Source organism: Lithobates pipiens, unplaced genomic scaffold (assembly GCF_037356315.1).
Source record: "Lithobates pipiens isolate NorthernLeopardFrog02 unplaced genomic scaffold, aLitPip1_a1.2 Scaffold_22, whole genome shotgun sequence".
In the NCBI taxonomy this organism is placed as follows: Eukaryota; Metazoa; Chordata; class Amphibia; order Anura; family Ranidae; genus Lithobates; species Lithobates pipiens.
In genome coordinates, this window is record NW_027507784.1 from 186,534,444 (window position 1) to 186,546,887 (window position 12,444).

General features: G+C 42.9%; 1 protein-coding gene across 2 annotated transcripts in view; it reads right to left on the reverse strand.

Moving 5' to 3' along the window:
- SLC29A4 (solute carrier family 29 member 4) overlaps window positions 1-12,444 on the reverse strand; it is a 118,164-nt gene that overhangs the window by 73,641 nt on the left and 32,079 nt on the right. For both annotated transcript variants that reach the window (XM_077448734.1, XM_077448735.1), the window contains one exon: window positions 6,579-6,707. In XM_077448734.1, the coding sequence (XP_077304860.1) occupies window positions 6,579-6,707 (129 nt within the window). The remainder of the gene's footprint in view (window positions 1-6,578; window positions 6,708-12,444) is intronic.

The window sequence follows — 12,444 nt, forward strand, 5'->3', positions numbered from 1 at the left end:
TATTAACCTTCTATTTCAATCCAATGTAATTAACAATGTAATTAGAGAGGTACCTAAAACAACAAGGATAAAGAAAGAGACTAGCCTAAGCCCAGACATCATTTATAAGATAATATATAATAATAATAATAATTTGCAATTATACAGTAAGATCAGACATTTAATCCACAGGTCATCAATTCATTAGGTCTTTCATTCTGAGAGCTAAAAACCTTCAAACATTCTGTAGAAGTTTCTCCAAGTGCCCCATGTATTGTGATTAGGGCTGCAACTAACGATTATTTTCATAATCGATTAGTTGGCCGATTATCGTTTCAATTAATCAATTAATCGGTTAATAACCTTTAAAAAAAAAAAGTAATTTTTCTGCGACAAACCAAAATAGCACCATCTTGCGTTAAAAAAAAAGTCCTTGTCTTTTCCAAATACGCAGCAGCTGAAAAAATCATGGATGTGAACATGTCCCATAGGAAACCATGTAAATGAACGGTGTTTCTGCAAAAAGCACCTGTGGCCCAGGCCTAACATAATGGGGTTTAAAAAAAAAAAACATTTGTACAAAAAGAGCAAATAATCGCAACTGTAATGCTGCGTACACACGATCGGAATTCTGGCCAGAAAAAGACAGTTGAGAGCTTTTCAATCAGAAAATGCGACCGTGTGTATGCTCCATCGGAATTTAGCTGTCCCAATTTCCGCCAGCCAAAAATTGATAGCATGTTCTCAATTTTCCCGATGGAAAAACTTTCTATCGGTAATTCCGATCGTGTGTATGCAATTCCGACATGCCAAAAATCACGCATGCTCAGATTCAGCTACGAGACAGAAGCTATTGGCTACTGACTATTGAACTTCCTTTTTCTAGTCACGTTGTACGTCACCGCGTTATAAATGATCGTAAATTTGATGTGACCGTGTGTAGGCAAGACAGCTTGAGCCAAATTCTGTCGGGAAAACCATCAGAGCTTTTTCCGACGAGAATTACGATCGTGTGTACGCGGCATAAGGGGTTTATTTTTTACTATGGGACAGTGAAAGTAATATTTACAGTAGCGATTTGCTCTTTTTGTACTATAAAGGGCAATTTTTTTTTTTTTTAAACCCCATTATGTTAGTGGCCGATTACTCGATTATGAAAATAGTAATCGATTATTTTCATAATCGATTAGTTGTCGATTAAACGATTAGTTGTTTCGGCCCTAATTGTGATTCAAAGTCTGTCACTACACTGTAAATTCCTACAGAAACATTATATGATCTGTCTTATTAAACCAAGTCTTAATAGATGCTGCTAATTGTGTTTTTCAATGCAAAGATACATTATTCTTTGCCAAATTGAATAAATGTGGAAATAAACTGTTACATTAGTTTTTATATGAAACATTAGAGCCAATAAATAAATAGACCCTGAGGTCCAGGAGCCACCAGAGATCCTAAATATAACTTTCATTACAATATGTTTGAATAACCAAACAGAACCACCACATATGTGTAGTGAGTGGTTCTTCTATATTACATCGCCTCTAATGATGATTTGATGCATAAGCTATAGAGATAGATGTCATACAAGTTACCAGCATACGGCCAGTTTAAAATTCAATTGCTCATACTTTATGCTCCAAGGCCTGTGTAATTTGCTATGGTCTATTGTATGTGAATACTGCTTTCTCTGTCTTAAAGTGATTCTAAACCCTCACCTCATAAAACAACCCATTCAGTTTAAAATAGAAATGAAAGGCAAAATATTTGTGTATAGATATAAAACATTTTAAATACTCTTTATTCCCTTTTTTATATGTGATCACATCCTCTCTGTTCTCAGCTGCATAAGAGCTGGGGAAGGAGAAACAGCAGCACACTGAAATTTCCAGAGAATGGCTGTGCAGAGGGAGCGTGTCAGGACAAGTCTGATCATTGGAGAAGAGTAGGCTCAGTTCCCAGCACAGCTAAAGAACTGAACACACTGTTCTCTGCTTCTTAGTGTGGTCAGTTTTTAACAGGAAAGCAGAGGGACTGGCAGAAACCCCAAGAATGTTTCACAAAGGAAGCAATAAAAAGAGAACAGGATACTTTTTCACATTTCCATACAAGTACATGGTACAGCAGGCACACATCAGGAATATGAAATGTTGGGTGTACATACTCTTTAAGCCCCTGTTTGGTTTCTCGCTTCTTATGACACTATAAAGTCAATAGAAGTACTGAAACTGAAAATTCAATTTCTCATATTTTATGCTTATAGAGAGATGTGTGACGTAACTTTAGCATCTTACATTTTGATCATTACTCAAGGTAATGCCTAAATCTCTTTTTCACTTTCCCAAATAGCCTGGAAAGTTTCAAAATATCATCTTGAAATATTGAGCTCTGTGAACAACAGGCTTTTTAAAACAATCAGATTAAAATAAGGAAATGGTGCAGCGCAAAGTGAGATTAATACAATAAATATACAAATAGTATAAACAGAGAAAAGCCAAAAGGGGGTGAGAGGGGGATGAGACCACCAGGTGATGGATAAGATCTTTCAATGAGTGTTCAAATGTGACAAAATCCTTCCACCTTCAATAGAGGGTACACTTACCGGATTTGATGGACCACTGAAAACTCAAATGTCAAATAGGCTCAGGCCGCGTACACACGCGCGGACTGTTTGCCCAACCTTGTTCGTCAAACAGTTTCGGCAAACAGTCCGCTCAAAATTTGCATGAGCGGACTTGCCCACACACGAGCGGACTGTTTGACGAACAAGGTTGGGCAAACAGTTCGCTCAACTTTTGAAATGAACGGACTCGCCCACGTAAGGAGGAGGCAAATCCGCCCATTTCGAGCGCGTGTACAGGTAGGCGGGGCCCGCGAAGGAGACGTCGCGGGCTCCGCCGCCTGGAATGGGCTTAAAGGGGAACCCCAACGCCGAAAAAAATCGGCGTGGGGGTTCCCCCCAAGTCCACACCAGACCCTTGTCCGAGCACGCTACCCGGCTGGCCAGGAAAGGGGGGCGAGCGAGCGCGCCCCCCCTCCTGAGCCGTACCAGGCCGCGTGCCCTCAACATGGGGGGTGCCTTGGGGAAGGGGGGGCCGCGCGGCCCCCCCCACCCCAAAGCACCTTGTCCCCATGTTGATGAGGACAAGGGCCTCTTCCCGACAACCCTGGCCGTTGGTTGTCGGGGTCTGCGGGCGGGGGGCTTATCGGAATCCGGGAGCCCCCTTTAAGAAGGGGGCCCTCGGATACCGGCCCCCCACCCTATGTGAATGAGTATGGGGTACAATGTACCCCTACCCATTCACCTGTGAAATAAAGTACAAAAAAAACACAACACATGGAAAAAGTATTTTATTGCACAGCTCCGGGGGTCTTCCGTCTTCGGGGGTCTTCTCGCCGGACTCCTCCGCTATGTGTGTGTAGCTCTTTTACTAGCGGAGGAGTCCGGCTTTCTTCCTCCCCACCGCCGGCCTCTTCTCCCGACTTCGGGGGTCTTGTCCCCCTCTTCGGTTCTTCTGCCGGGCCACCGCGCCTGGTCCGGTGGCCCGGTCTTCTGTCGCCGTCTTCCGTTCTTCTGTCGCCGCCTTCGGTTCTTCTGCCGGGCCACCGCGCCTTCTTGTAGCTCTTTTACAGGCGGTGGCCCGGTCTTCTGTCGCCGCTGTCGTCGTCGCCGCCGCCGCCGCCTTCCGTTCTTGTTCTTCTTCTTGTTCTTCTTCTTCTTCTCCTGGAGATGTTGACTCGACGAGCTCTCCGGCCGGAATGCCAGGGACACGCTCCGCTGCCACTTATATAGTGACAATGGGGCGGTGTCACATGGTATATGTCACATGGGTTGGTCACATGGGTTGATGTCACATGGGGACTATGACATCGTAAGGGGGCGGGGTCACCATGTGACCAACCCATGTGACATATACCATGTGACACCGCCCCATTGTCACTATATAAGTGACCGCACAGCGCGGCTCTGGCATTCCGGCCGGAGAGCTCGTCGAGTCAACATCTCCAGGAGAAGAAGAACAAGAACAAGAAGAAGAACAAGAACGGAAGGCGGCGGCGGCGGCGACGACGACAGCGGCGACAGAAGACCGGGCCACCGCCTGTAAAAGAGCTACAAGAAGGCGCGGTGGCCCGGCAGAAGAACCGAAGGCGGCGACAGAAGAACGGAAGACGGCGACAGAAGACCGGGCCACCGGACCAGGCGCGGTGGCCCGGCAGAAGAACCGAAGAGGGGGACAAGACCCCCGAAGTCGGGAGAAGAGGCCGGCGGCGGGGAGGAAGAAAGCCGGACTCCTCCGCTAGTAAAAGAGCTACACACACATAGCGGAGGAGTCCGGCGAGAAGACCCCCGAAGACGGAAGACCCCCGGAGCTGTGCAATAAAATACTTTTTCCATGTGTTGTGTTTTTTTTTGTACTTTATTTCACAGGTGAATGGGTAGGGGTACATTGTACCCCATACTCATTCACATAGGGTGGGGGGCCGGTATCCGAGGGCCCCCTTCTTAAAGGGGGCTCCCGGATTCCGATAAGCCCCCCGCCCGCAGACCCCGACAACCAACGGCCAGGGTTGTCGGGAAGAGGCCCTTGTCCTCATCAACATGGGGACAAGGTGCTTTGGGGTGGGGGGGCCGCGCGGCCCCCCCTTCCCCAAGGCACTCCCCATGTTGAGGGCACGCGGCCTGGTACGGCTCAGGAGGGGGGGCGCGCTCGCTCGCCCCCCTTTCCTGGCCGGCCGGGTAGCGTGCTCGGACAAGGGTCTGGTGTGGACTTGGGGGGAACCCCCACGCCGATTTTTTTCAGCGTTGGGGTTCCCCTTTAAGCCCATTCCAGGCGGCGGAGCCCGCGACGTCTCCTTCGCGGGCCCCGCCTACCTGTACACGCGCTCGAAATGGGCGGACTTTCCGAGTGGGAACAGTCCGCTCATTTCGAAAGTACAGCGGACAGGCCCACACACGGGCGGACTGTTCGCTCAAACACAGTTTCAGCGGACAGTTTTTCGGAATTTCCGAAAGACTTTGTCCGTCAAACTGTCCGCTGAAACTGTCCGCTGAAAGCCCACACACGAGCGGACTGTCCGCCCAAACACTGTTCAGCGGACAAGGTTGGGCGAACAGTCCGCCCGTGTGTACGCGGCCTTACTCTAATGCATCTGAAGGAAAATGGATCCAGCAGCGTCAATCAATAGATGAGGACGAGATACGGTCAGATGAAATACTTCCAATGACACGAAAACACCGGCATCCAATAAACCCCTCAGTGCTCTGATAAATTGATGAACTCCAATATTCACAGGATCAGAAAGTAGCTGAGCAAATCCAATAGGCAAATTGCTTGATAGACACTCCAGCAACAAAAAAGATCTCCAATGTGAAAAAAATGATCTAAGTGTAGCTTTAAAAACGGTCCATATATATTAATAAGAATCAATTACATGCTCTCCTTGACGACCAGGCCGCTATTAAGGGATCACAGATGACGTTGTAGCTCCACCCACCGCTAACGAAGTCCGCACTGGACGTAACGTATGTATGGGGGGGAGGAGCTTTGTTGTGGACGTCCCCCGCTGCCTTACTGAGCATAGACCACAGTGGCACCTTCTGGCTATGCTTCACACTTCGTGTTAATTTCGCATTGATATCACCCATGCATTTACTGACGGTATGGCTATCTTTTGCACATTTTATTTGAGCCTAAGAATTATTATTGTTTTTTATTAATATATATGGACCGTTTTTAAAGCTACACCTAGATCATTTTTTTCACATTGGAGATCTTTTTTGTTGCTGGAGTGTCTATCAAGCAATTTGCCTATTGGTTTTGCTCAGCTACTTTCTGATCCTGTGAATCAATTTATCAGAACACTGAGGGGTTTATTGGATGCCGGTGTTTTCGCATCATTGGAAGTATTTCATCTGACCGTATCTTCTCCTCATCTATTGATTGACGCTGCTGGATCCATTTTCCTTCACAGGCATTAGATTAAGCCTATTTGACCATTTGAGTTTTCATTGGTCCATAAAATCCGGTAAGAGTACCATCTATTGAAGGTGGAAGGATTTTGTCACATTTGAACACTCATTGGAAGATCTTATCCATCGCGTGGTGGTCTCATCCCCCTCTCGCCCCCTTTTGGCTTTTTTCTGTTTATACTATTTGTATGTTTATTGTATTAATCTCACTTTGCTCTGCATCATTTCCTTATTTTAATCTGTATTTGAGGTGTTGTGATTTGCTCCTTCAGGAGCTCAGCTTGCAATTTGCAATCTGTTAATTTGTATGTGTGCGCTGATTGCTGTTATATTTTTTAAAACAATGACACTAAAGAGAACAGAGGAAAGCATGTGAAAAAGTGGCTAAAGCTCCACCTGCTGGTTAAGAGTAAGAATACAAAATATTAATATCTAGTATTTTAGATTTACCTAACTCAAAATATAGATACATATTTAAAACATTGCATTGTTTTTGTCCTGATCATAATAAAGACATAACGTATGTACACAGCTTTATACATTCCCTTTAAGTAGTTAAGAGAAGGAAAAATATTTGCCATGAAAGGGAAAACATACACAAACGCATTCAATGCAACATTTAACACACCTGGGAACTTGTGGTGCAGATAGTCCACATCTGTAATAAAGCTGTTATATGGAAGGAGGAAGCCAACCCCAGCAAGTAACATAGCAAAGTATATTCCATGATATCGGTCCGCAGGCTCCGGATTTGAATCTTAATGAAGAAGAAACACAGTATAAAAAAGTAAGAGAGTATTTTTCTATTAGTATGAAATCCTTTAGTGTTTTATATCCAACATATAAAAAACTGAAATTGCTACTTAACTTCATTTAATAACCTTTTTGAAGTCATTTTAAATGTTTGATCTTTGTGTGTCAAAATAAAACATCATGCCTTCCCACTGCAGACTTGTAGTCTGTAATGGAACATGAGCGTAGTCATTACAACACACGTAGTTCTTTGACACTTGCTCCAGACCTCCAACTGAAAGTCCATACCTTTATACAGAAATACAGCTGGAGAAAGCCTGCAGGAGCCTGGAAATGTCCCAATGATAGCGAGTGAAATGCTTTGTTGGCTCGTATGCAAAAAATATATACTGTAAATGCACATTCTTTTCCTGCAAATATATGTACATTTATTATTTTTCTGTAAAAGGTAAACGTAGCAATTAAAACCAAATTCAAGGCAAATCTCTAACATATACAGATGAAGTATACATATGGAAGCTGTTTTATATGCCAAAGGATGTGTATTTCTGTCCATCCAGTCTTAGGATTTTCAGTGGAAGAAAAAGCAGCAGCATACTGATGAGCTCATCTCTCTTTCTCTCTCATTCTGCTCTCTCCTTGGCTTTTTGTGCTGCTTCTCTCTCCCCCACTCAGAGCTTTGCTGTACAGTTCATTGCAAGATTCTGATAACAAGTAAGTCAAGTTAAGATCTTATACTGCTTTCATTTAAAAAAATACGTGTATGCATTTTGTTTTGGATAGAGTAGAGAAGGATTATAACAGCTGTCAAGTATTGCTATTTTTGCATCTGTTTACCATTATCACCGTAAGTGAAAGTGAAGGAAAATCACAAATTTTGGGTTGTCACCAGAACAGAACTAAAGGGAAATCTTCCAATGGGGACACTAGCTCTGGTTACCCTATCAGGGGTTCCTTCACTTTCCTCTCACTTCCTGTTTTGGCCATGGAACAGGAAGTGAAGAAAAATCTCCCCAATGAGACACAGATGGCAAAAAATAAATTGAACAGGGGTTGTAACTACTCATTAGTCTACCCAAAATAGTTTTGCCTTTAGTTCTACTTTAGTGGATGACTATACCCACAAACCAAAATGCAATATATTTCAGTTTACAATCCTTAAAATGATGGCCTCCTTAGTTTCCTTTTTTTTCAAGCTAAGAACATTTACAGCAAATGCAGAAAATACTTGTTGGTCTTGATAGAAATGCCGTGTCCTTGTCACTTCCTGTGAGCTGATTCCTTTCTAGCTATCTTCTGTAGACTACCAACTCCCCTGACCTTCATGTAATGGAGATGAAGAGATACAAACAATTTTCTAATCCATATCAGAAGAGCAGCCTAGGATGACAACCATGACTTTTTCCATAGATCAGTTGAGGAGTAACACAGGCGACAACCATGGCTCCCTCCATAAAACAGTGGAGGAGTGACACAGGCACCCAGGGACAGGAAGTGTGTCATTTGCAAGACTACCAGGGGAAAATAAAGCAAAAGAAACTTGAAATAAGAAAATGAATGCACCACATCAAGGACTAATAATCTGCAATATATCATGTTTTTTAATTTTGTATTTAGATACATTTTAAGGGTGTGTTACAGAATACATGCTGCATTAGTCTGTCATATCTGACTGGAGTTCAGCTTGAAAGGATTCAGTCCTTGTTTAAGAATAATGAGCGGAATATTCCATAATGTACTCTGAAGCCAGCCCTGCGCCCAAAACAGCTGGGTTGAAGTTGAAACAAAGACTTGTTGTCCATCATTAATGCATGATATAGAAATCAAAGCTTTATGATACAGCGCTCAGGAAGAACTAAAATAGGGAAACACATTTTGCCTAAGCTATAATGAACAGTTTGGGATGCAAATTTGTCTATATAAATAATTTTCATGTCTCTGACCAATATCTTATTCTCTTTTTTCTTAGACTGTTGTTGGAAATGATAACATACAATATCTGTAAATGTTATTATGGCAATGCTGTACTTTACAGCTTTATAGCCTTATGGTTCTGGCCCACCCTCGGCTGACTGAATATCAAATTATTTTATATTACATTTTCAACTTCATAGGCAGAAATACATTTTCTGCTCAATATGCCAACAGATACTTACATGAATGAGTCATTACATTATGGCAATCCACTATATTATGACCAGCCACCTAATATTGCATATGTCTTCCCTTTTTCGCCAACACAGCTCTGACCCATCAACGCATGAACTCCACTAGACCTCTGAAGGTATGCTGTGTTATATCAAACCAGGCCATCAGTAGCAGATCCTTTAAGTCTTAAAAGTTGTGAGGTGGGGCCTCCATGGATCAGACTTGTTTTTCCATCACATGCCACATATGCTTGATTGGATTGATATCTTAAAAATTTGGGGGCAACGTAAACACCTCAAAGACACCTCCTTCCATTGCTCTTGTGGTCCAGTTCTGACGTTCACTTGCCCAATGTAGACATTTTTGTACTGTGGACACAGGTTAGCATGAGCACCCTAAGCATTCTGCAACTATTTTTCGGAACCAGCGTTTAACTTTTTCAGTAATTTGTGCTACAGTTGCTCTTCTATCGGATTTGTCTACATGGGCCAGCCTTTTTTTCCCACATGCATCAATGGGCCTTGGCCGGTCATGACCCTGTCTTTGGTTCAACGGTTTTCTTTCCTTGGACCACTTTTGGTAGGTCCTGACTACTGCAGACTGAGAACATCCCAAGAGCTACCATTTTGGAGTTGCTCTGAACCAGTTGTCTAGCTATTAAAATCTGACCCTTCTTAAAGTCACTCAAATCCTAACATTTGCCCATTTTTTTCTCCTTTCAATGCATCAACTTCAGGGACAATGTGATTATTTGCTGCCTAATATATCCCTCCCACTTCCAAGTGCCATTGTAACAAGATAAATAAATGTTATCTCCTTTACCTGCCAGTGGTCATAATGTTATGGCTTATTGTGCATTAATTCAATTATACCTCCAACAAATTCCAAGTTTACAGAACCAATCATATCATTCCCATCTGCTACCTCTGCCACAGTCACAGAATTTTAAAACAAAGCAAAACAGCTGTTTGTTTTCCCGAACCACTTGAAGACCAAGCCTTTTCTGACACTTTTTTGTTTACATGTAAAAATCTGTATTTTTTGCCAGAAAATTACTTAATTACCCCCAATCATTACATATATTTTTTAAAATAGAGGCCCTAGAGACTAAAATGGTGGAAGTTGCAACTTATAACAATATCACATGGTATTTTCCAAATGCAATTCTTGGGGAAAAAAATACACGTTTTCGAATTTTAATGCACAAAAACACAATAAAATACCCAATTGTTCAGTAAAATATAAAATATGATGTTACGCCAAGAAAATAGACTCCAAATATGTCAAGCTTTAAAATTGGCGCATGCCCGTGCAATGGTGACAAACTACATACATTTTATCATCCACAGGCGAATATTTAAAAGCCTTTACAGGTTCCCACTTTAGACTTCCACAGTAGGTCTGGTGCTAGAATTACTGTCCTCAATCTGATGTTCGTGGTGATACCTCATATGTGTTATTATTATTATTATATATTTTACTCTGTCCCTTGTTTTTGGGGGGGGGGGGAAATCTTTTTATTAGCGTATAAAAACATACAAAGGTACACAAACGAACATTGACACAAACAGTCTTGACACAGCTCCAGCATTAGACACACGCAGGGGTCCCAGTAAAGCATTACAGTGCAATAAAACATCAGGGAACGCACAGGCGCTGTGGCAAGGTAAAACAAATAATTAATATGGCTCGTGCTCAAGGTATAGACAGTCAGTGCCATAGCCCTTAAATGAGATGAAACACAATGAAGGTTAATCAAAAATGTACCCTTAAAGGGGGTATATGGAATGCCTGGTTGACCTTTTAGCTATTGCCGTAGAAGGTTCTGACAACCATTTAGCCCAAACTATCATATTTTTTTGGGCAGCCTCTATGTAAATAAGTGTCCTTATAAAGAAGCAATACATTATGTACAAATCTCCGTCCCAGTTTCAGGTCTTTTGCAGACTCCAACAGGTTTTCATCCAGAATGGTCCTGTATTTGGCTGCATCCATCTTCCCCTCAATTTTAACCATCTTCCCTGTCCCTGCTGAAGAAAAGCAGGCCCAAACCATGATGCTGCCACCACCATGTTTGACAGTGGGGATGGTGTGTTGAGGGTGATGAGCTGTGTTGCTTTTACGCCAAACATATCGTTTTGCATTGTGGGCAAAAAGTTCGATTTTGGTTTCATCTGACCAGAGCACCTTCTTCCACATGTTTGGTGTGTCTCCCAGGTGGCTTGTGGCAAACTTTAGACGAGACTTTTTATGGATATCTTTGAGAAATGGCTTTCTTCTTGCCACTCTTCCATAAAGGCCAGATTTGTGCAGTGTACGACTGATTGTTGTCCTATAGACAGACTCTCCCACCTCAGCTGTAGTTCATCCAGAGTGATCATGGGCCTCTTGGCTGCATCTCTGATCAGTCTTCTCCTTGTCTGAGCTGAAAGTTTAGAGGGACGGCCAGGTCTGCAGTGGTCTGATACTCCTTCCATTTCAAAATGATCGCTTGCACAGTGCTCCTTGGGATGTTTAAAGCTTGGGAAATCTTTTTGTATCCAAATCCGGCTTTAAACTTCTCCACAACAGTGTTATGGACCTGCCTGGTGTGTTCCTTGGTCTTCATGATGCTCTCTGCGCTTTCAACAGAACCCTGAGACTATCACAGAGCAGGTGCATTTATACAGAGACTTGATTACACACAGGTGGATTCTATTTATCACCATCAGTCATTTAGGACAACATTGGATCATTCAGAGATCCTCGCTGAACTTCTGGAGTGAGTTTGCTGCACTGAAAGTAAAGGGGCCGAATAATTTTGCACGCACCACTTTTCAGTTTTTTATTTGCTAAAAAAGTTTAAATTATCCAATAGATTTCGTTCCACTTCACAATTGTGTCCCACTTGTTGGTGACTCCTCACAAAAAAATTAAAATTTTATATCTTTATGTTTGAAGCCTGGAATGTGGCAAAAGGTTGAAAAGTTCAAGGGGGCCGAATACTTTCGCAAGGCACTGTACATGCTTTTTCCAAAGGGAGAGAGATGGCGGAGTCTGTTTTTTCCAACACAAGGTGATCATTTTCCTAGCATAAAACAAAAGGAGGCCAATCAGGGTTCTTTCGGCCACCCTGGATACCAGCTCTTCCACCAATCCCAGCAGACAATTTTTTGGAGATGGACAGATGGAGATACCTAGTATTTTGTTCACCACAGAGAGTATTTCCGGGACATGGTCACAGTGCCAGAACTCTGAGGAAGGGGAAGTCCTCATGCAACCGGTAAGGGGTAAGATATGCCATGTGAATGATCTTACACTGTATGAGGCAGTCTCTCAGGGAGACAAGAATTTTAAATGGGAAATCCCATATGTCCTCCCAATCCTCAGAGTCAAGTTCAAGGACATCATGGAACCAATGATGACGAAGCGCAGATAATTCAGGGGAGGAGACCTGAAGGAAATGAGCATAAAGGACAGAAGTAGGTTTCTCTAAACATTCCTAACGTAAAACTCTTTCCAAGTCTGATTTACCAATTGTATCATGCTAGGAGGGAGCTGACTTCTGAAAGCATGGGTCAACTGTAAATATCTAAAAAGATGTGAGGGCAGGA